The sequence below is a fragment of the Pituophis catenifer genome, unplaced genomic scaffold (genome assembly GCF_029215685.1).
Source record: "Pituophis catenifer annectens isolate HBS135680 unplaced genomic scaffold, rPitCat1.0.hap2 SCAF_43, whole genome shotgun sequence".
In the NCBI taxonomy this organism is placed as follows: domain Eukaryota; kingdom Metazoa; phylum Chordata; class Lepidosauria; order Squamata; family Colubridae; genus Pituophis; species Pituophis catenifer.
In genome coordinates, this window is record NW_027256923.1 from 104,901 (window position 1) to 130,000 (window position 25,100).

The window sequence follows — 25,100 nt, forward strand, 5'->3', positions numbered from 1 at the left end:
TCGGAAGGAAAAATAAAATAAATAAAAACGGAAGCCCAACGTCAGGGTTCCAAGGAACACCCCCAACAAAAGAAAACTCCGAGGTTTGAAGTTCCTCAAAGTTCCATTTTATTAGAGATGTCATATTGGCACATCTGGGAAAAACCCGAATCTGAAACCAAATCCAGGTTTTCTCCACCCAAAGGAAAGTCCAAGTCCCTGCCCAGCACCCACATGTCCACCACGTGGTCCAATCAAAGCACCGTCCCAACTGGAGATGCCTCCCAGTTCCAGCCTTCCAGATGCAGGGCACGATGTCCTTGACTCCTTGAGAAAAGAATGTTGTTATGACTATATATATATATCACTCTGGCTCCATACAATCCCCCCTCCCAGTTTCCCACAGCAGTAAATATGGCAGGCCTGAAGGTCCAATGAAAAGGATGGCTTCCAGTCCTGACACCCAAGTTGATTCAGGGCAGGGGTGAAATGCTGCAAGGTCTGTTACTGGTGCACTTCGCTGCCGGTTTGCTGCGCGGGCATGCACAGTGCGCACCAAATGCACTGCATGCGCAGTGCGCAACAAACGCACGCTTTGCTCGCATGCACACCGCAGGCACTACCGCGCAGCGCTGAAAAAGGAGGCTTAAGAAGCCTTTTCTAAGTTAAGTAGAACAGCGAGGGGGGGATTTTTTTTACCATTTTTTTACTACTGATTCGCGCGAACTGGTAGCTTTTATTATTACCGGTTCTCCCGAACCAGTCTAAACCGGTAGCATTTCAACCCTGATTCAGGGGTTGCACGCTGCAGATGTACCCAAGTTAAGGGAATGTGTTCTTGTTTAGGCAAAACCTTAGCTTCCCGTGGTGTCCTAACACAACCGCTAAAGAGATTGTCATTGTCAGGACAAATAACAATATTTAGTATTTCGCATACAGATGGCAACAGCGAGACTCTTCATCACACAGCCTGAGAAACGAGGGCAGGTTTCCAGCTGAAAGGTGGGGAGGGGGGAAAGGACAGGGCCCAACATCTGCCTGTTAGAGAGAGGTTCATTGAGAGAGATGCAAACTGGCGATGTCCATCCCAAATTCCTGATGGGTGAGAGCCCTGAATTGTGAAGGACCTCATCTTCATGTTCTGCCCCAGCTACGGACCCCAAAGAACGCATCTCACACAAACTCTATACAAAGCTTATTTTACTCAAATAACTTAGTCTTTATCATTCAAAGGCTGTTAATGAACTGTCTTAACAGCCTACCAGAATTCTAAGATAAGGTAATCACAGTCTTACTAGAGTTGGCAGAAAGCCCAGAAGCAATTTTGCAGACCTGAAGGAGAGTGAACTAAAGTTGTTCCCTACATCTTGTTGCAAGTGGCATTCCTTCTTAAATAGGCTAAGGGAGTAGCCAATTAGCCCCAAGCCTTACTCTCGAGGAGACCTCCTGAGGAGCCACTCCTGCCTTTTGGCAGCTCTGCGCGCTCCTGCATCGAGAAGAGGCTCCTCCTCTTCGTCCTCTTCACTTAAAGGAGGTTCTGAAGGCCCTGGCTGAATCCCTGCCTCTGGCACCACATCTTCTCCAGCCTCCTCACTGTCCGACTCGAGTGCCAGCTGCACAGGCTGCTGGTGCAGCACCACACCAGCCTCCTCGTTGTCGGAATCAGCTACAATCTGCACAGGCCGCTGACTGGCCATAACACTTCATCTCTTTCTCTCTCTCCATCTGAACTTCTGAAGAAAACCATTCATTCGTCTTGAACGGGGAGCAAACGTCTGTGATGGATTGCAAAACAGTATAGGTAGTCCTCAATTTACGACAGTTACGCTTAGTGACCCTTCCAGGTTGACGACGGCACTGGAAAAAAGGGACTTGTCGACTGTTTTTCACAGTTCCGTCCTTTGCTGCCATCCCCACGATCACGCGATCAAAATTCAGACGCTTGGCAACTTGACTCCTATTTATGACGGTTTCAGTGTCCCCGTGGTCACAGGATCCCCTTCGGCGAACCTTCCAACCAGTGAAGTCAATGGGGAAGCCGGATTGGCTCAACGACCATGTTCCTAACCTATCAACCGCGGGGAATTCCCTTTAGCAAATGAGAGAAGAAAGCTGATAAAATGGGACAAAAGCTCACTTTACATCTGTCTCGCTTACTGGCAGAAATTTGGGAGTCCGTGGTGGCGGTAAGTCGAGGACTATCTGTAACGTGAACATGGTTGGGTCTCTCCTTAACCCCCTTCTGGCCATTACTTTTTGTCCTGCCCTCTGGTGCTATCGGGATAGGAATGTGGGGGGGGGGGGGAGAGAAATTAAGGAAAAAGAAGGAAAGAAAAACACAAATATGAAGAACAGTCGAAGGAATTGGGTATGGTTAGTCTAGAGAAAAAGAAGGACTGGGGAGGGGTGGGACGACATGATAGCAGTATTCCAATATTTGAGGGGCTGTCACAAAGAGGAGGGGGTCAACCTATTCTCCAAAGCACCTGAAGGCAGGATAAGAAACAATGGAAGGAAAGTAACCAAGGAGAGAGAGAGAACCTGGAATTAAGGGAGAAACATCCTAACAGTGAGGACAATTAACCAGTGGAACAGCTGGATTCCAGAAGTCATGGCTACTCCATCACTGGAGCTTTTTAAGAAGAGACTGGACAGTCTTTTGTCTGAAATGGTGTAGGCTCCAAGAGACCTCCAAAATCCCTTGCAACTCGTATTGTTCTCCAAAGCACCAGAAGGCAAGACAAACAAGAGGTGGAAACTAACCAAGGAGAGAAGCAACTTAGAACTAAGGAGGAATTTCCTGACCGTGAGAACAATTAATCAGTGGAACAATTTTTTTTTTTTTAATTTTGATTTATATGCCGCCCTTCTCCGGAGACTCAGGGCGGCTTACAATGCGCTAAGCAATAGCCTTCATCCTTTTGTATATTTTATACAAAGTCAGCTTATTGCCCCCACAAACTGGGTCCTCATTTCACCTACCTTAGAAAGGATGGAAGGCTGAGTCAACCTTGAGCCTTGGCGAGATTCGAACCCTGCAGTAATTGCAGGCAGCTGGTCTTAATAAGCTTAATAACAGGGTGCCTTAAACCCCTGTACTACCAAGGCTCCAATTTGCCTCCAGAAGTCGTGGGCGCTCCATCATTGGAGGTTTTTAAGAAGACGTTGGATAACCATCGGTCTGAAATGGTGTAGGCTCTCCTGCTTGAGCAGGGGTTGGACTAGAAGACCTCCGAGGCCCCTTCCAGCTCTATTCTGAAATCTATATACAAGTCCTTTTTCGAGAAGGAACCGACTGCAGGATTGGGGGCTCCCTAGGCGGCGATGGCAGCCAGATCTGCACCAGCGCGCCTGAATGGGTTTGTCGGTCCGCTGGGAGGACTCTGCTGCTCCATCAACGGGCCGAAGCAACCTGTGATATTTCCTCAGCCATCTCTCTCTCTCTCCCCCCCGGCCACCTCCTCCTTCGTCTGAAAGGCCCGGGCTATGCTTCATCTCCGCACGCCGACTCCGAGGGCAATTTACAACTGCCCGTCACTGCCCCCCTCGTGCCATCTCCCCAGCTTTATGGAAAGAGCCTTGGGGGCGCCTGCTTGCTCCATCACTCACGAGGACCTTCGTTGAGGCCACCGTGGCTGCCATGGCAACGGGGCGAGTGGCTGGTCCTGCAGGATGATAAGTAGCCTTTGCAGCAAAGGGGAAGGAGGAATTATGGGGAAGGTGAAGGGAATTGTGTCGAGAACAGGTCTCCGGGCTTCGTCGGGGTTGGGCTTTGTGTAGAAATGCAGCCAGCCCCCCTCCCCACAATAGCTTGGAGGGTCTCTTTTTTTTTTTTTTTTTGCTGGCTAAAAGCACCTAATTTGAAAACTTGGCCTGCTCCAAAGGAATGCATGGTCTGTGTCAGGGGTCACCAACCTTTTGGACCTCAGGGACCACTAAATTCATAAGTTTAAATCCCACAGACTGCTAATATGATCTGCCTCATGACTGGCTGTGTGGGCGTGGCTAGGTGGTCATGTGGCTGGGTGGGCGTGGCCAACTCGATGTCACTCACGTCAAGGGGCGCCTCGCTAGCCTCTACTTGCCCCTCCCCTCCCAGTCACTCTTTGCCTCCCCGCCCGGGCTCCTTAGGATCCCAACAGGAAGCAGTGGTTGGAGCTAAGCAGCCACCACGAGAAAGAGTTGGCAAAACAGCTCAGTTCAAATTGGATCTGGCCGAGAAGGAGGCTCAGCAGAAGCACCTCACTGAGGACTAGGAGCATAGGCTTTCCAAGCAGAGGGAAGACCTGCGGGAGAGCAAGGCCAGGTACTGGCACCTGGAGGTTTAGCCGGCTGAGATCAGGCCATGATACAGTCCCACTGGAACGAGGCCCTCTGGCTCTTTGCCACCAGCGGCGCTTCCCTCCAACTTTTGACCAAAGCCCCACACCAGGAGGCTGAAGCAGATCCCAAGTCAGAATTTCTGCCCCCCTCCGACCCACACAAAAAGACCCCGAAGGGGGAGACTCTCTACAGCAACACAAACCTTCATTGCACGTATCTGTCTCAGGGGCCGTAGCTTGAGGACCCCTGATTTAGTGCAATATAAAAAAAATGCAAATAAGTTTTCTGCGGACCACCGAAATTTTCTCGTGGACCACTGGACCACCAGTTGGTGGTCACTGGTCTGTGTGACTTGGGAAAGAAGAAACTTGAGTTTGTGTTTATAGTGGTGAGCGAGAAAGACCTCGGGGAGACCAGGTGAAAACATGCTGGCCAAGGGAATAAACAGATAAAGAGAATGTGTAGCCCAGAGGTGAATGATGGGTGGGACAACAAGAGGCTCAGAAGGGTTAGGGTGACTTATACATTCAAGATGCAAAACGAAATCTTGTTTAAATGAAGCTTTCAGAACCGGTTGGGTTTGTCTTGTTACCCAGGGGTAACAAGGGATCAATTAGGGCCCATGTCTGTGTTTCTAGAATCCTAGAGGCTGGATCCACATTAGAGGGAACTTGTAGAAAAACTGCATAACATTCATGGAGAGAGGATAGATAGATAGATAGATGATAGATAGATAGATAGATAGATAGATAGATAGATAGATAGATAGATAGATAGATAGATAGATAGATAGAAAAAATGATAGAAATAGAATAGATAGTATATATAAAAAGATAGAGATGAGATGGATGGACAGACATAATATAGAGAGATGAGAGAGATAATATAGATGGATGAAGATAGATAGATAGATAGATAGATAGATAGATAGATAGATAGATAGATAAAGATAGAGATAGAATAGATAGTATATATAAAAAAGATGATAGAGATGATATGATATGATATGGATGGACACATGGATGGATGGATGGATAGAGACATAGGTAGGTAGGTAAGTAGGTAGATAGTAAAAAAGATGATAGAGATAGATAGAATAAATAGGATAGATAGATAGATAGATAGATAGATAGATAGATAGATAGATAGATAGATGATAGAGATGAGATGATATAGATGGACAGACATAATAGAGATGAGATAATATGGATGGATGGATGGATGGATAGAGACATATAGGTAGGTAGGTAAGTAGGTAGATAGTAAAAAAGATGATAGAGATAGAATAAATAGGATAGATAGATGGATGGATGATAGAGATGAGATGATATGGATGGATAGACAAAAGAGATGAGAGATAATATAGATGGATGGATGGATGGATGGATGATGGATAGAGACATATAGGTAGGTAGGTAGGTAAGTAGGTAGATAGTAAAAAAGATGATAGAGATAGATAGAATAAATAGGATAGATAGATAGATAGATAGATAGATAGATAGATAGATAGATAGATAGATAGATGATAGAGATGAGATGATATGGATGGACAGACATAATAGAGATGAGAGATAATATGGATGGATGAATGGATAGAGATAGATAGACAGACAGACAGACAGATGAGAGAGAGAGCAACAGCACTTAGACTTACATACCCTAGTGCTTTACAGCTCTTTCTAAGCAGTTTACAGAATCAGCATATTGCCCTCAACCGTCTGGGTTCTCATAGATTTGACTGATGGATTGATTGAACATTCATCCCCATCTTCTGGCCCACATCTCATCTCCTCAAGCCCCGTTCAACGGAGCTCTCCTCCTCCTCCTCCTCCTCCTCCTCCTCCTCCTCCTCCTCCTCCTCCTCCTCTTCCTCCTCCTCCGAGAAGAGCTAAGCAGGACAGCAGGAAGACGTTCACCTTTCCTCTTGAAATTACCCTTTCCCACCTTGAAGCTTCTCCCCTATTAGCAGCCAGGCAGATGGAGGCAAACCAGACCCCAGCAGCCTTCCTCCTTGGGCTTTTTAACAAGCAGAAGCGAACGAAGTGTCCAATCAATCATATTTAAACAAAAGCCACTCTGGCCCTAGGGCCTTTTAAAAAGCTGCTTATTTAATTAAAAGTCCCATTTTCCATATTTATGGCTCTTGATTCAGTTAAATATTAACTGCCTGGGCCAGGAAGGATTTTATTTTTTTTCCTAGGAAAGGGCCTAGGCAAGGGAAGAGTCATCTGGGTGGCTCCACATTCCATCAGAAACAAGACAATCCCATTCTTAACTGAAGAAGATGGGACATAGATGGGTTTTCTCTGTAGACTTGCAGGCAGGAAGTGGGTATGTCTAGTTTAATTAAAAGAAGGTCTCGGCGGTGATAAGATAGCAGCGTTCCAGTATCTCAGGGGCTGCCGCAAAGAGGAGGGGGGGTCAACCTGTTCTCCAAAGCACCTGAAGGCAGGACAAGAAGCAACGGATGGAAACTCATCAAGGAGAGAAGCAAGATATAAATCAAATAAACTAACTAAACTAAACTAAAACCTGGAATTAAGGGGAACCTTCCTGACGGAACAATCCCTGACGGGAACACACGGGCCTGGTGGCTCAGCAGACTGATAGCATTGTGATTAACACCAGCTGTCTGCAATTACTGTAAGTTCGAATCTCACCAAGGCTCAAGGTTGACTCAGCCTTCCATCCTTTCTAAGGTAGGTGAAATGAGGACCCAGTTTGTGGGGGCAATAAGCTGACTTTGTATAAATATACAAAAAGGATGAAGGCTGTTGCTTAACGCATTGTAAGCCGCCCTGAGTCTCCGGAGAAGGGCGGCATATAAATCAAATTAAAAAAACAACAACAATTAAATCAGTGCAAAGGTTTGACTCCAGAAGTTCTGGGTGCTCCAACATTGGAGGTTTTTGAGAAGAGACTGAACAACCATTTGTCCAGAATGGTATAAGCAGGGGTGGGTTGCTGGGGGTTCGCAGGGGTTCGGGAGAACCTCTAGCTAAGATTCTGTGCAGTTCAGAGAACCCCCAAATCCCACACCTGGCTGTCCCCACCTCACCCCGCCCACCCTGCCCCTCCCAGGAGTCCCCACGCGGCCCGTTTTGGATGCAGGTATGTGCGGAGTCTTGGGGAGGGTGAAAAACGGGCCTACCGGAAGTTCAGGAAGGCCAGAAAATGGGCCTGTTTCTGGCCTCCAGGGGGCCTCCGGAGCCTGGGGAGGCTGTTTTCACCCTCCCGGAGGTTCAAGAAAAGCCTCTGGAGCCTGGGGAGGGCAAAAACGTCCCATCGTGGTGCAGGAGGCCAACTAGGCCACGCCCACTGTGGCCACACCCACCCAGCAACCAGGCAGAGAACCCCTTGCTAAAAATTTTGAAGCCCGCCCCTGGGTATAAGGTCTTCTGTTGATTAGGGGGGTTGGACCAGAAGACCTCCAAGGTCCCTTCCCACTCAGTTATTCTGAACTCAGTTTTCTCTTTCATGATGCTGTTGAATTAAACTCAAGTAGAGAAGTTGGGAGTGCTCCATCACTGGAGGTGGTCATGAAGAGACTGGACAGCCATTTGTCAGAATAATATAAGGTCTCCTGTTGATTAGGGGGGTTGGACCAGAAGACCTCCAAGGTCCCTCCCAACTCAGCTATTCTGAACTCAGAATATTTTGTTCTTCATGATGCTGTTGATTCAAACTCCAAGTAGAGAAGTTGTGAGGGCTCCATCACCGGAGGTGGTCATGAAGAGACTGGACAGAATGGCATAGGTATAGGGTTTCCTGCTCAATCATGGGGTTGGACCAGAAGACCTCCAAGGTCCATTCCAACTCAGTTATTCTGAACTCAGTTTTCTCCTTCATGATGCTGTTAAATCAAACTCAAGTAGAGAAGCTGTGAGGGCTCCATCACTGGAGGTGGTCATGAAGAGATTGGACAGCCATTTGTCCAGAATGATATAAGGTCTCCTGTTGATTAGGGGGGGTTGAGCCAGAAGACCTCCAAGGTCCCTCCCAACTCAGCTATTCTGAACTCAGAATATTTTGTTCTTCGTGATGCTGTTGACTCAAACTCAAGTAGAGAACTTGTGACGGCTCCATCACTGGAGGTGGTCATGAAGAGACTGGACAGAATGGCATAGGTATAGGGTTTCCTGCTCAATCATGGGGTTGGACTAGAAGACCTCCAAGGTCCCTCCCAACTCTGTTATTCTATATTCCGTATAAAGCTTGCTGAATCTAACACACTCAACATTCTGTGCCATCAGATGAATTCAGGAGCATCTTGAATATTGGAGCCCTCGGAGCGATACCTAAAGGGCTTCCTCAAAATCTGGAAATATTGAATTTATCAGACCAAAACGCCCTAATTTTACAGAAAACCATCCTGCTTGAACGGCTTATATTTTCTCAGATGCTACTTTTAATCATTCTTAGCTCCTCGGTTAGGGCTTGAATTATTAAAAGTTTCCACCCCTTGGACTGTGAATCGAACCGCAGGTTATTTACACCTATTTTATTTTTATTTTTTTTTAAAAAATCGAATTAAATGTCCTTAATGTTTAAAGATAAATTAAATTAAAATATCTGATTTAAATTCCTCGGTCAAAACAGGGCTGCCCAGGTTTTTTTTTTAAAAAAAGGTCAAAATGGCAGTTTTGATTGAAGTCAACAATGCCGTTTTTGTGGGGAGGGATTGCAGATGCCCCTGTTTGGAGAGAGAATAATTTTGGAGTTTCTCGCTTTGTTTTTGCGTTTAATTAAATAAAAGGTCTTGGTTCTTTCCCTGCTCCCCATCAATAATGATTCTTTATAGGAAAACTATGGCTGCCCCCTTAGGAATGTGTCTGTATGTATAACCACGCATGAGAAATAGGCCCCATTTTTCCTTTCTTTATATTCTGTTGGTGAAACATGAATCGGATGAATTGAGCTTTAATGGATTCTTTTCAGGCCGTGCTTATCTGTTGCAAACAGTCAAACACTTGAAAGCTTTGTTATCACCTCGTTGGCTTGTTGGACCATCAATGACCTTGGCTCTTGAGATGCAGTCAACATTTCTCTAAATGTATGTGGAGATGCTCAGTCATCCGGGTCATAGTTGCCTCAAAAAAAACTGGATTTTTTTTTTTCCTTGGGGAAGAAAAAGAAGAGAAGATGTTTTGCTTCTCATCCAAGAAGCTTCATCAGTTCTGGCCAGACACAATAATCTCCTCCTCCTCCTTCCCCTCCCCTTCTTCTTCTTCTTCTTTTTCTTCTTCTTCTTCTTCTTCTTCTTCTTCTTCTTCTTCTTCTTCTTCTTCTTCTTCTTCTTCTTCTTCTTCTTCTTCTTCTTCTTCTTCTTCTTCTATTTCTTCTTCTTCTTCTTCTCCTCCTCCTCCTCCTTCTCCTCCTCCTCCTCCTCCTCTTCCTCCCCTCATCATCGTCTTCTTCTCCTCCTCCCCCTCTTCTTCTCCTCCTCCTCCCCCTCTTCTTCTTCTCTCCTCCCCCTCTTCTTCTTCTCCTCCTCCCCTTCTTCTTCTTCTCCTCCTCCTCCTCCCATCTTCTTCATCTTCTTCTTCTCCTCCTCCTCCCGCTCCCCCTCATTGTCTTCTCCTCCTCCTCCTCCTATTCCCTCCTCTTTTTCTTCTTCTTCTCCTCGTCCTCCTCCTTCTTCTCCTCATTCCCCCTCTTCTTCTTCTTCTTCTTCTTCTTCTTCTTCTTCTTCTTCTTCTTCTTCTTCTTCTTCTTCTTCTTCTTCTCCTCCTCCTCCTCCTCCTCCTCCTCCTCCCCCCCTCATCATCGTCTTCTTCTCCTCCTCCCCCTCTTCTTCTTCTCCTCCTCCCCTTCTTCTTCTCCTTCTCCTCCTCCTCCTCCCGTATTCTTCTTCTCCTCCTCCTCCCACTCCCCCTCATTGTCTTCTCCTCCTCCTATTCCCCCCTCTTTTTCTTCTTCTTCTCCTCGTCCTCCTCCTTCACCTCCCCTCCTTCTCCTCCTTCTCCCCCTCTTCTTCTTCTTCTCCTCCTCCTCCTCTTTTTCTTCTCCTCATCCTCCTCCTCCTCCTCTTCTTCTTCCACTTGCCTTTTGAAAAACCACCTTTGAGTTAACTTGCTGCCTCGTTCTGTGTTTCGACATTTCATTCACCGCCAGTCTGCTCCTAAAGAAGCCATATACCTGGTTAGTTTTAGATGGGGGACCACAAGGAAATTCCTGCCAGGTGGATTAGCTGGAAAAATATCTTAGAAAAAGGCAATGAGGAAATTGTTTCTGACAGGTGCTAGGAAAAAAAACCCAACTGGACATGTTCATAAAGACATTGAAAGCTGAGTTTAATTTAAGGGAGAGTGAGTGAGTGAATGAGTGAGTGAGTGAGTAAGAGAAGGAGAAAGGAAGAAAGGGATGAAGGAAGGTAGGGAGGAAAGGAAGGAAGGTGAAAGGAAGAAAGGGACAAAGGAAGAAAGAGGGATGGAGGAAGGTAGGGAGGAAAGGAAGGAAGGTGAAAGGAAGAAGGACAGAGGGAGAAAGAGGGATGGAGGAAGGTAGGGAGGAAAGGAAGGAAGGTGAAAGGAAGAAGGACAGAGGAAGAAAAAGGAGGGAAGGAGGAAGGATTATTGGAGGAAATTAAATATAATTTGTTGTCCAAAATTACATGAAACCGACTTCAAAAAGTGGGGCTAACCATACAGTTGCACAGGGGACCTTGAGAGACGGGGGAAAAAAATCCTCTCCAGGTCCCACACAACTCTTTGGCCTTTACTGCAAAGGAAGAATTCCATTTTCTATGACTAGTCTTTTTTTTTTTTCTTAAAAAAAATAATAAATTTCCTTCCTGCATCTCGGCATTTCGAGAAATAAATCGCCTGCAGCCTTTCCTTGTCCAAGCCCCCTCTTCCCCCAAGGTCTCATCTCCAAAATGGAGGAGGGTGGGATGCTACAGACAGACTCCATCGCCCCCCCCCCAAAAAAAAAAAAACTGTAGCCATCTCCTAACAGCCCCGGTCCCGGAGAGAGATTTGTCCGAAACAAACTGAGTGTCTCTTTCATCACAGGCCAAAAAAAGTCTCATTTTGATACCGAGGGAAATGAAATGACCACCACCAGACACACACACACAAACACACACACACAAAATTCCAGCCCCCCCCCCCCCACAAAGCAGGATGGGAGGGGGCTGTGCCAGCAACGGGTGGACCCCGAGACCTTGTGTGTTTGTGTGTGTGTGTGTGTGTGCATTGCACACTGGTGTGTAAAAGGATGGCGACAACAGAGACAGAGTGGAGGAAAGGAAGCAGGTCATCTCACCGAGCTGGTCATTTTCCTCCTGGGATGGAAGGATGGGAACGGAGCGGAAAACCGGTTAGACGAAGGAGGGAAGGAAGGAGGGGGGGAAGAAAAAAAAAAAGAGAGAGAGAGAGAGAGAGAGAGAGACCAGGTTATCAAGAGAAGTGTGAAGACAATAACGCAATCTGACATTTCTGAAATGAGACCCCCCTGGTTGCCTTGGCAACGGCTCACGTGGGAACCGTTCCCAGGAGACGAGATGCACTATAAATGATGTTTGATTAGAATTTAAATCATTTAGGTGGAGAGAAGATAGGCCTTTTGTCAGCAAGGGGGCCTGGGGAGGGGTCAGCTGCCAGGCAGCTGGGCTCAAGTGTATTAGCCCGGGCATGTATAACGTTGGAGAAAAAAAAAATGGAGGGGGGGGGGGAAGAAAGGTCAGCGGGGGCGTTGATTACTTTCGTCCTCGCCATCCTGTCACTTTTACAAGAACCTCTCCATCCCCGCCCAGCCCCGCCCGGTGGTGGTTTGGGTGGGGTGGCGGGGGAGGACATTCCCCTTCCCCCTGAGATGAGGGGGTGGGTTGGGGCTGCAATGGGGAAGTCAAAATGCCAACCGTGGATGGGGGAGGGGGCAAAGCGTCCCACCCCACCCATGCCATCACCAGGGCCATCTTGACTTTTTGGGATCTGGTGGCCTGCTGTCAACCCCACTAGATTTGGGGATTTGGGGTCAAATGTTTGCTTTCCTTTTCCTACTTGCCTCCATCCCTCCCTCTTCTTCCTTCCTTCCTTCCTTCCTTCCTTCCTTCCTTCCTTCCTATTTTTTTTCCTTCCTACCTCTTCTCCCTCCCTCCTCTTTCCTTCCTTCCTCCCTCCCTTCCTGTCTCTCTTTTCTTCCTCCCTCTCCCTCCCTCCTTCCTTCCTTCCTGTCTCTCTTTTCTCCCTCCTTCCCTCTCCTTTTCTTCCTTCCTTCCTTTCTCCTTCACTTTCTTCCTGTCTCTCTTTTCTTCCTCCCTCCCTCTCCTTCTTTTCTTTCTTCCTTCCTTTCTACCTCTCCTCCCTCCCTCCTCTTTCCTTCTTCCCTCCCTCTCTTCCTCCCTCTCCCTCCTTCCTTCCTTCCTGTCTCTCTTTTCTTCCTCCCTCTCCCTCCTTCCTTCTTTCCTTCCTGTCTTTCTTTTCTCCCTCCTTCCCTCTCCTTTTCTTCCTTCCTTCCTTTCTCCTTCCCTTTCTTCCTGTCTCTCTTTTCTTCCTCCCTCTCTCCCTCCCTCTCCTTTTCTTTCCTCCTTCCTTTCTACCTCTCCTCCTTCCCTCCTCTTTCCTTCTTCCCTCCCTCTCTTCCTCCCTCTCCCTCCTTCCTTCCTTCCTTCCTTCCTTCCTTCCTTCCTGTCTCTTTTCTTCCTCCCTCTCCTTTTCTTCCTCCTTTCCTTCTTTTCTCCTTCCCTTCCTTCCTGTCTCTCTTTTCTTCCTCCCTCTCCTTTTCTTTCTTCCTTCCCTACTTCTCCTCCCTCCCTCCTCTTTCCTTCTTCCCTCCCTGTCTTCCTTCCTTCCTGTCTCTCTTTCTTTCCTTCCTTCCTTCCTTCCTTCCTTCATTCCTTCCTTCCTTCCTTCCTTCCTTCCTACCTATTTTGATTCCTAAGGGCATTTCATGTATAAAAAGCATCTAAATTGCAAATGCTGAACTGATTCTTTCCACAGCTAAACTATAGTGGTCCTATATGTGTATCCCTGGGGTGTCAGATATTTCTTTATCTGAGGAGGAGGGTTTTCAGGATGGAGGGGGAGGAGAATGACTATGGGGTCCTTGGTGCTCTCTGAGCTTGGTTGTTTTCTTGCAGACATTTCATTACCCCACTAGGTAACTTCATCAGTGCTAGAAGGAAGTGTTAACATCAGCTCTCATTCGCCTATCCTAGCGAGTAGATAACTTTAGACAAAGTAATGAAACGCAACTCGGGGCCACTCAAAAGTGGGGCCCCTCTTCTCTTCAGTGCCTGTCGATCATCTCAAGACGTCAAATTTGCCAAAGTGGGAAAACTGGTCCGAAGGAAGAGATGCTCTTGGGATAGGAAGCGGGAAAATTGTACGGTGCTGAGAGAGCGTGAGAAACAATTCTGGACAAGCCCACCGTTCCACTCTCTCCGGACACAGCTGGTTTTTTTTTCCCCCCTTCGGCGTGAGTGTCTTTTAATTGGACACTTGATAAAACTGCAAATGTGTCGCAGGTGCCGGGTTGCGGCCTGCTGGGCCCGCCCGGACTTCAGGCTGCGGGAAGACTGTTTAACAGCCGTGCACCCTGACGCAAACTGCATTAGCGCTGGAGTAAATATTCCGGAGCTGGCAAGCGAAAAGCTAAGGGTCTTGGTTTATTGCAACTGAGCTTCCTTGCATCCATGCAACATGTCAGTGCTATTTTTTTAATATAAGGGATCCGGTGGCTCAGTGGCTAAGACGCTGAGCTTGTCGATCGAAAGGTCGGCAGTTCAGCGGTTCGAATCCCTAGTGCCGTGTAACGAGGTGAGCTCCCGTTCCTTGTCCCAGCTTCTGCCAACCTAGCAGTTCGAAAGCACGCAAAAAATGCAAGTAGAAAAATAGGGACCACCTTTGGTGGGAAGGGAACAGCGTTCCGTGCGCCTTTGGCGTTGAGTCATGCAGGCCACATGACCACGGAGACGTCGTCGGACAGCGCTGGCTCTTCGGCTTTGAAAGGGAGATGAGCACCGCCCCCTAGAGTCGGGAACGACTAGCACATATGTGCGAGGGGAACCTTTACCTTTACCTATTTTTTAATATATTTTTTGAATTGTACTCCTGTTACGCGAGAGCCAGGAAGGCCACAGCTTCTTACAAAATTTGTTAAGTTTGGTGATCAGGAGATTTGTGAGTTGGACGTGGGGAATTGACTGTGGGGAATTGGCTGTGGCAAGTTGTCTCCTTCCAACCTTGGGAGAGAGCGCAGATGGGTGTTTTGTGGTGCTCCGGGTAAGATAAGAAAGGTAAGATAAGCAGGTGTATCTTTGGAGGAAGGCAGCGCTTGCCTGCTGACAAACTTCCAGCCGCCTCTCCGTTCCCAGCGTGCCCAAATATTTATTTTTCCTTTTTTTTCTAAGAGATTTATTTCCTGCCCCCATTTCAAAGGTAATAGGTGAACACCTGAGTCGAGCAGGTGCCGATTTACCTGAGCTCCACAGAGGAGAACCCAACCACAGGGCCGCTTAGCACCCCGAAGCCTCTCTTCTGCCTTTTATCTTAATTCTACGGTTCTAAATTCTTAAAATTTCTTAAATCTGGTTTTTAACTGCTTGTATAGACAGTGGTGGCTCAGTGACTAAGACACTGAGCTTGTCGATCGAAAGGTCGGCAGTCCAGCAGTTCAAATCCCTAATGCTGCATAACAGGGTGAGCTCCCGTGACTTGTCCCAGCTTCTGCCAACCTAGCAGTTCGAAAGCAGGTAAAAAATGCAAGTAGAAAAATAGGGACCACCTTTGGTGGGAAGGTAACAGCGTCTTTGGTGTTGAGTCATGCCGGCCACATGACCACGGAGACGTCTTCGGACAGCACTGGCTCTTCGGCTTTGAAACAGAGATGAGCACCGCCCCCTAGAGTCGGGAACGACTAGCACAGATGTGCAAGGGGAACCTTTACCTTTACAGACAGTCTAGAAGTCTGCCCAGCTCTCTGTCGAGTTCACAATTCATTTTGATCTGGATAGTTAGCCTATTCATCCAGAGCAGCGACTATGCAGGGGATGCAGAAGCCAAAAAAAGATTATAACATACTATTAAAAAAGACGTTGAGATTCTGGAAAGAGTGCAGAGAAGAGCAACCAGGATGATTCCTTCGGGAGTAGGGCGGTATAGAAATAAAATAAAATAAAATAAAATAAATAAATAAATAAATTAGGGAGCTGGAGGATGAAACATACGATGAACAGTTGCAGGAACTGGGCCTGGCTAGTCTAGTAAAGAGAAGGACCGGGGGAGACATGAGAGCAGTCTTCCAATATTTGAGGGGCTGCCACAGAGAGGAAGGGGGTCAAGCTATTCTCCAAAGCACCCGAAGGCCAGACAAGGAATAATGGATGGAAACTGAACAAGGAGGGATTCCACCTGGAAATAAGGAGAAGTTTTCTGACAGTGAGAAACAATCAACCCATGGAACAGAAGTTGCCTTCAGAAGTTGTGGGAGCTTCATCACTGGAAGCTTTCAAGAAGAGACCGGACTGCCATCTATCAGATATGGTGTAGGGTCTCCTGCTTGGGTGGGGGGTTGGACTAGATGACCTCCAAGGTCCCTTCCAACGCTGTTAATCTGTAAAAACTCTGGAAAAGATTTATAATTTGGATTGCCAGCTCATGAATCAAGCCAGACTGGCCAAAAGAATGTTCCTTTCCACGGTCCCCTTGGCACTTTCTTATAACCTGGCTTGAATGGTTAAGAGAATTCGCTCTAGTCAATTCCATTCATTCTTAAATGCATCCAGTTTGATTTTGAGGAGGGGGGGGAGCTGGTTTAATATGTACTGTTCCCTACCCGTATCCCACTTCCGAAGGCAACTTCTGTTCCATCGGTTGATGGTTCTGACTGCCAGAAAGTTTCTTCTTCTTTCCAGGTTGAACCTCTCGTTGGTCAGTTTCCATCCATTGTTCCTTGCCCCCTTGGTGGACAGGAGCCCCCTGTTCCTATCCTCTTATCAAGTCCTCCTTTCGTTTGCCTACTACGGCACCATATCTAATTAACTTCCAATGCTGTAGGAGATTACGGTGACGGTTCTCACTCAGTTGCCTCCGGAAAAGAAAAGGCCAAGGAGATAAGTGTATTATTACTCATGAGCAGAGGTGGGCCTTACCATTAGCCGTAAGGAAGCAGTTACCCAGGTGTGTTTAGAGCGCCGAGATAACCTTGGAGAAGGCTTGACTCTTGCTGGTGTAAAAAGGAAGGATGAAACACAGCCCAGCTTTGAAGGATCTGTTAGCATAACCTCTATCAATGAAGAGGACTTCTAGAATGTGTTTTGATGTCTTGTTTCCTGACCTAGCCTACTTGAGGGACTAACGTCGATCTTGGAAAAAACCCGGCTACATTTCCCTTTCTTTTCTCTCTTGCAAAGAGAAGTGAAAACAGAGCTTATATTTTTGAGTTTTTTGTTGTTGTTGTTTTTTTCTCACGGTGTCTTGTCTGCTCCAGCCTTGGCTCACGTTTTGCTAATGGTCTCTTCTCCAAGGTCATCTCTCTGTCCCTCTTGAACAGCGTGAAGGATGCACGGTACCCAGAGGCCTGCAGAATAAGAAGGATGCCAGATGAAAGGAAGGTTGATTTCTTCTGGTCAACGGGGAGGATGATTAAAACTTCTGGGCGAGGTCTAATTGTGGAGACTTCAACTCCCAGAAGGAAGCTAGGTCAAAGGAGCTAGATCAGGGATCTTCTTCACTGATCTACAACCCCCCTATCTCTCATTCTCTTTCTTTCTCTTTCTCTCCCTCTCCCTCTCTCTATCATTTATTTTTCTATCTGTCTGTCTAGCTATCTGTCTATCATCTGCCTATTTTTCTGTCTGTATCTATCATCTATCTAGCTAGCTATCATCTGTCTGTCTGTCTGTCTATCATTCATCTATCTATCTATCATTGTCTTTTTCTGTCTGTCTGTCTATCATCTGCCTATCTATCATCTGTCTATTTTTCTGTCTGTGTCTATCTATCTATCTATCTATCTATCTATCTATCTATCTATCTATCATCTGTCTGTATATCATTCATCTATCTATCTATCTATCTATCTATCTATCATTGTCTTTTTCTGTCTGTCTGTCTATCATCTATCTATCTATCATCTGTCTATTTTTCTGTCTGTCTATCATCTATCTATCATTTGTCTATTTTTCTATCTGTCTATCTATCTATCTATCATCTGTCTTTTTCTGTCTGTCTATCATTGTCTATTTTTCTGTCTGTCTTTCTACTATCTATCTATCTATCTATCTATCTATCTATCTATCATCTGTCTATTTTTCTGTCTATCTATCATTTATCTATCTCGTCTATCTATCATCTGTCTATTTTTCTCTGTCTGTCTATCATCTGTCTATTTTTCTGTCGGTGTCTATCTGTCATCTATCTATCTATCATCTGTCTATCTATCGTCTGTTTATTTTTCTGTCTGTCTGTCTGTCTATCTATTTTTTGTCTGTCTGTCTATATCTATTTTTCTGTCTGTCTGTCTATCATCTGTCTATTTTTTGTCTGTCTGTCTATCTGTCTATTTTTTGTCTATCTGTCTATCATCTGTCTATTTTTCTGTCTGTCTGTCTGTCTATCATCTGTCTATTTTTGTCTGTCTGTCTATCATCTATCTTTCTATCTATCTGTCTATCATCTGTCTCTATCTATCTATCCATCTATCCAGCCATCTATCCATCTCTCCTTTTCTCCTCACAGCCATTCTCTCCTTCTGCTTCCTTTCCCTGCACCCTTCCTCTCCTCTGCCAGAGAGAGAGAGAGAGAGAGAGAGAGAGAGAGAGAGAGAGAGAGAGAGAGAGAGACATAGCTCTCCCTTGAAATATATACAGTGTAAATATATAAAAAGCCAGCATTTGCCCGCTGCTTACGTATTCATGAAATAGTAAATAAATTTTATGGGATAATGTGAAGGCTGCCAAAGAACTAGGAGATGGAAACCGGTCCCTAATGAGACTCCGTGTCAGCCTCCTGCGTTTGGTATTGATCTGGTGGCACTCCCCCTCCCCTTCCCCTTCTGCCGTCTCCCCCAATGGTGGAAAGGAGCAGGCACGGAGTTGTGGGTTTTGCTGACAAGTCACTTATGGCTTTGGGAGGGGTAGGAGTTGTGAACTTGGCAAGGCTGGGCTAGGGGTGGCGGAGGGAGGGAGGGGAAAGGCAGAATAACAGAGTTGGAAGGGACCTTAGAGGTCTTCTAGTCCAACCCCCTGCTGAAGCAGGAGACCCTATTTCAATTTTAGACAAATTGTTGTCCAGTCTCTTCTTAAAATCCTCCAGTGATGGAGCACTCACAACTACTGGAAGCAAAGCCTGTTCCACTGTTCTCACTGTCAGGAAATCCCTCCTTGGTTCAAAGTTGCTTCTCTCCTTGATGAGTTTCCACCCGTTGCTTCTTGTCCTGCCTTCAGGTGCTTTGGAGAATAGCTTGACTCCCTCTTCTTTGGGGCAGCCCCTGAGATACTGGAACTCTGCTCTCATGTCTCCCCTAGTCCTTCTCTTCATCAGACTAGACATACCCAATTCCTGGAAATCGTTCTTCATATGCTTTATCCTCCAGTCCCCTAATTATCTTTGTTGCTCTTCTCTGCACATCTTTTTTACATCGTGGTGACCAAAATTAGATGCAGTATTCCAAGTGTGGCCTTCTCAAGTCATGATAAAGCAGTTGTATCACCCTTTATGGTCAACTTTTTTCTGTGAACACATTGGCACACATTAAAAAATGAAATTCTGATGCCCGCTCTCAAACGAACTATATCTATATCTATGTATCTATATATATCTAATTTATTTATCTTTTTATCTCTATCTATCTATCTATCTAGCTATCTAGCTATCTATCATCTATCTATCTATTTCTATACCCTTGTTTCCCCGAAAATAAGATCTGATCTTATATTAATTTTTGTTCCAAAAGACGCACTACAGCTTATTTTCTGGTTAGGTCTTATTTTGGGGAAAATACGATACTAAATGCACCCTTCTGGCTGACAATCTTAACTGGAGCTTATTTTGGGGGTAGGGCTTATGAGCATCCTGAAAATTCATGCTAGGATTTATTTTCTGGTTGGGTCTTATTTTCAGGGAAACAGGGTATCTATCTATCTATCTATCTATCTATCTATCTATCTATCTATCTATCTATCGTATTTCCCGAAAATAAGACCCTGTCTTATATTTTTTTGAATCCTGAAATAAGTGCTTGGCCTTATTAAAACACAATAAATACCGATAGAAAGATGATAGAAAGATAGATGATAGATAGATAGATAGATAGATAGATAGATAGATAGATAGATAGATACCCTGTTTCCCTAAAAATAAGACCCAACCAGAAAACAAGTCCTAGCGTGATTTTTCAGGATGCTCGTAATATAAGCCCTACCCCCAAAATAAGCCCCAGTTAAGTTTGTCAGCCAGATGGGTGCATTTAGTATCATATTTCCCCCAAAATAAGACAGACAGAGAGAGAGAGAGAGAGAGAGAGAAATACTGTGTTTCCCTGAAAATAAGACCCTGTCTTATATTTTTTGAACGATGAAATAAGCACTTGGCCTTATTGCTATGCACCCAAAAGCCCGATTGGGCTTATTATCAGGGGATGTCTTATTTTGGGGGAAACAGGGTATATATATATATGTATATATTTGTTTTCTCAGGTTTTCGCGGGTGTTTGTATGTAGGTCTTTGGTTATTCGGGTCTTCTCCCACGTAAAATTGGAAGTGTCTTGGCGACGTTTCGACGAAGTCTCATTCGTCATCTTCAGGCTGGTGTTCTCGGCTTCGTGCTTCCAGGTGCTCCTGGAAGCACGAAGCCGAGAACACCAGCCTGAAGATGACGAATGAGACTTCGTCGAAACGTCGCCAAGACACTTCCAATTTTACGTGGGAGAAGACCCGAATAACCAAAGACCTATATATATATATATCACCCATACCCATAGATGTACATACATATGTCAATGGCCAAACAATACAGACCCTTTTGAATCTAAAGCACAGGTAGCCCTTGACTTATGACCGCAATTGAGGCCAACATTTCTGTCGCTGAGTGAGACAGTTTTGAAATGAGGTTTTGCCCCATTTTACGACCTTTCTCGTCACAGCGATTCAATCAATCGCCGGAATGGTTCAATTAGTAAGACGGTCATTAGGTGAATCCGGCTACCCCCGATGACTTTTGCGTAGTCAGAAGGTTGCAAAAGGGGATCAACTGACCCCCCGGGACATCGCAACCATCATAAATGTGAGTCAGTGGCCAAGCGTCCGAATTTCCGATCACGTGACCGCGGGGAATGCTGCAATGGCCATAAGTGTGGAAAAACGGCCACAAGTCCCCTTTTTTCAGTGTCATCGCAACGTTGAGCGGTGTTCTGCCCCAGCTACGGACCCCAAAGAACGCAGCAGACACACAAAGTCTGTACAAAACTTAAATTTACTAAAATAACTCAGTCTTTTCCAAACAAAGGCTGTTAAGAAACTTTCTTAACAGCTTACAAGAAACCAAAGATAAAGTAATCACAATCTTACTATGGTTGGCAGAAAGCCCAGAAGCAATTTGAGGAGAATCCAGACGCGAAGGAGAGTGAACTGAAGTTGTTCCCTACAAATTGCTTCAGTCGGCGTTCCTCCTTAAATAGGCTAAGGCGTTCCTCCTTAAATAGGCCAATTAGCCCCAAGCCTTACTCTCGAGGAGACCGCCTCCTGAGGAGCCACTCCTGCCTTTTGGCAGCTCTGCGCGCCCGTGCATCGAGAAGAGGCTCCTCCTCTTCGTCCTCTTCACTTATGGGAGCTTCTGGAGGTTCTGAAGGCCCTGGCTGAATCCCCGCCTCTGGCACCACATCTTCTCCAGACTCCTCATTGTCCGACTTGAGTGCCAGCTGCACAGGCTGCTGGCGCAGCACCACACCAGCCTCCTCGCTGTCAGAATCAGCTACAATCCGCACAGGCCGCTGACGGGCCACAACAAGCGGCCACTAAACGAACATAAATCGAGAACGACCTGTCATGGGAATAAGCAGGGATTTTTTTTCTTCTTCTTCTTCTTCCTTACTGCTACACTCCACCAGCCGGAGAGATCTTCCATGAAATAATTTATTTATTTATTTATTTATTTATTAAATTTTTATACCGCCCCCTCTCCCGAAGGACTCGGGGCGGTGAACAGCCAAAATTAAAAACACACAATACAAATATTAAAATACATTAAAACAGAATTAAATTATCTTAGGCTTCTCCAATTTAAAACCCCATTACCCATAAAATTCACCAATTAAAAAATTTTTTTTAACCCAGCCCGGCTTGCTGAAATAAAAACGTCTTCAGGGCCCGGCGGAAGGTCCGGAGATCCGGGATTAGTCGTATCCCTGGGGGCAGTTCATTCCAGAGGGCGGGTGCCCCCACAGAGAAGGCTCTTCCCCGGGGGGTCGCCAGCCGACATTGCCTGACAGACGGCACCCTGAGGAGACCCTCTCTGTGGGAGCGTGTTGGCCGGTGGGAGGTTATCGGAGGCAGAAGGTGGTCTCGTAAATAACTGGGTCCTAAGCCATGGAGCGCTTTGAAGATGAGAACCAACACCTTGAAGCGCACTCGGAAGACCACCGGAAGCCAATGCAGCTCGCGCAGGAGAGGTGTCACGTGGGAGCGCCATGCCGCCCCCATAAGTACCCGCGCGGCCGCATTCTGCACCAGTTGGAGCCTCCGAGTGCTCCTCAAGGGGAGCCCCATGTAGAGAGCATTACAGTAGTCAAGGCGGGAAGTAACGAGGGCATGAGTGACCGTGCATAGGGAGTCCCGATCCAGAAAGGGGCGCAACTGGCGTATCAGGCGAACCTGATAGAAAGCCCCCCTGGCCACGGCCGTCAAATGCTCTTCTAAGGACAGCCGTGCGTCCAGGAGGACACCCAAGTTACGCACCCTCTCCGTGGGGGCCAATGTCTCGCCCCCAATAGTCAGCGATGGCACCAGCTGACTATATCGGGACGCCGGCAGCCACAGCCACTCAGTCTTGGAGGGATTGAGTCGGAGCCTGTTCCGCCCCATCCAGACCCGCACCGCCTCCAGGCACCGGGACATCACTTCAAGGGCATCGTTGGGGTGGTCTGGGGTGGAGATGTACAGCTGGGTGTCATCAGCGTACAGATGGCACTGCACCCCAAAACCACGGATGATCTCGCCCAGCGGCTTCACATAAATGTTGAACAGGAGAGGCGAGAGGACCGACCCTTGTGGCACCCCCACAAACCAAGTGCCTTGAGGTCGACCTCTGCCCTCCAGCCAACACAGACTGCGACCTGTCGGAGAGATAGGAGGAGAACCACCGTAAAACAGTGCCTCCCACTCCCAACCCCTCCAACCGGCGCAGCATGATACCATGGTCGATGGTATCAAAAGCCGCTGAGAGATCTAATAGGACCAGAACAGAGGAGCAACCTCTGTCCCGAGCCCTCCAGAGATCATCAACCAACGCGACCAATGCCGTTTCCGTGCTGTACCCGGGCCTGAAGCCGGACTGGAACGGATCTAGATAGACGGTTTCCTCCAGGTACTGGGGGAGCTGTCGCGCAACCACACTCTCAACAACCTTCGCCAGAAAGCGAAGGTTGGAAACTGGACGATAGTTTGCTAAAACAGCTGGGTCCAGAGAGGGCTTCTTGAGGAGGGGCCTCACCACCGCCTCTTTCAAGGCGGGAGGCAAGAAACCCCTCACTCAAGGAAGCGTTTATAATCCCCCTGGAGCCAGCCTCGTGTAACCTCCCGGGTAGCCAGCACCAACCAGGAGGGACACGGGGTCCAATAAACATGTGGTTGCGTTCAACCTCCCCAGCATCCTGTCCACGTCCTCGGGAGTCACAGGGTCAAACTCATCCCAGATAACCGTCTCAAGACAGACCTCGGACAACCCGCCCGTACCTACCCAGTCGGAGTCCAAGCCTTCCCGAATCTGGAGCGACTTTATCGTGCAGATAATGCGCAAAATCCTCAGCACGACCTTGCAAGGGGTCTTCCCGCGCTCCCAGATGGAGAGGGGAGCGAGTCACCCTAAACAAGGCAGCTGGGCGATTTTCTGCCGACGCGATTAAGAGCGGAAAAGTAATTACACCTTCGCCGCCTTTATCGCCACTAAGTAGGTCTTGATATAAGACCTCACTAGTGTACGGTCAGATTCGGAGCGACTGGCCCTCCAACTACTCTCTAGGCATCTTTTCCGGCGTTTCATCCCCCCTCAGCTCCTCGGAGAACCAAGGAGCTGGGCAGATTCGGGCGCCGGGTCAGAGGCCGCAAAGGCACGACCCGGATCTAAAGCACCAGCGGCCGCCCTATCCCAGGCGGTCACCAGGTCCTCAGTCGAGTCGCGTGCCAGAGTCTCAGGAAGTGGCCCCAAGCTCCATTCGGAACCTATCAGGATCCATCAGGCGCCTGGGGCGGAACCACCTAATTGGTTCCGCCTCCCTGCGGTGGGGCATAGCGGTCAGGAAGTCAAGTCTAAGGAGATAATGGTCTGACCATGACAAGGGTTCAATAGGACCCAGTTTGTGGGGGCAATAAGCTGACTTTGTATAAAATATACAAAAAAGAATGAAGGCTATTGCTTAAAGCATTGTAAGCCCGCCCTGAGTCTCCGCGAGAAGGGCGGCATATAAATCCAAATTAAAATTAAAAAAAAAAAAAAAAAATAACTATATCCCCTGTATCCTAAGCCATTCAACCACTGACCAGAGACGAAAACCAAGTCCAGCGTGTTTCCTCCTATGTGAGTGGGGCCCTGAATAAACTGGGTCAGGTCCATGGCCGTCATGGAAAGCCATGAACTCCCCGAGCCGCCTCAGATGCTTCACCGATGGACGGCAGGTTGAAATCCCCCCATGACTAAAAGCCTGGGGGTATCAACCACCACCCCGGCTATAACATTGAGGAGCTCGGGCAGGGCCGCTGCCACGCAGCAAGGAGCCAGGTACGTAACCAGCAGGCCCATCTGCCCTCCCATGGCCCCACTTCACAAGGAGAGACTCACAACCGGCTATCTGAGGTACAGTGGCCTCCCTAGGATCAAGACCTTCCTTTACAATAACCGCCACCCCCCCCACCCCTACCTGGGCCCTTGGCTGATGGAATGCGCGGAAACCCCGGTGGGCACAATTCTACGAGGGGGACCCCCCCCTCCAGGCCCAACCAGGTCTCAGTAATAACCCGCCAGGTTCCGCTCCCCCCTCCTGAACCAGCTCACAGATGAGGGGGGCTTTATTAGACACGGACCTGGCATTGCACAGCATCAGCCTAAGACCCAGGCTCTGAGACTCCCGGACAACCCAGGGAACGAGAAGAGCACTGGGGGCCGGAGCATGTCACCCGCTTGAAGACAGCGGATACGTGGCCCCGCACAACATGATATGGCCCCCCTGCTCCCACCATACCTGCCCCCTCCCACCTACGGGTCCTGATGACATCGCCCTCCTCCCTACCAGCACCAACCCCCTCCGATCCCCCGCTCCGCACCTCCCCTAGCGCGACCCTGTGCCGGGCCTGGTCCCCCTCCCCAACAAATCACCCTCCCTATCCTTTGCCAAACAACCCTCCCCCCTCCCAAAACCCCTTAAAAAGATTGGCAAATGACAATTTTAAAAAACCCTCAACCCCCTCTTCGCCGCATGCCACCTCTCGGGATTCCAAAATCCGTCATCGAGGTAGGCCCTCGATAGAGTGGAAGGGCCAATCCTGCGAGAGGGGGGAGTCTCGCAGAACAAGAAGGTCAGCTGCCGTATACATCTTGCCGTATACAGAGGATAAGTGCCCATGTCCCCAAGGGTCCAGATGGAA

The 25,100-nt window shown here is 47.6% G+C and overlaps 1 protein-coding gene across 1 annotated transcript in view; it reads left to right on the forward strand.

The window, feature by feature from the left end:
* Nucleotides 1-4,324: 4,324 nt before the first annotated feature.
* The window catches only part of LHX5 (LIM homeobox 5), a 72,159-nt gene continuing 51,383 nt past the window's right edge, over nt 4,325-25,100 (forward strand). The window contains 1 exon segment of the mRNA XM_070956502.1: nt 4,325-4,515. Coding sequence (XP_070812603.1) covers nt 4,325-4,515 — 191 coding nt within the window.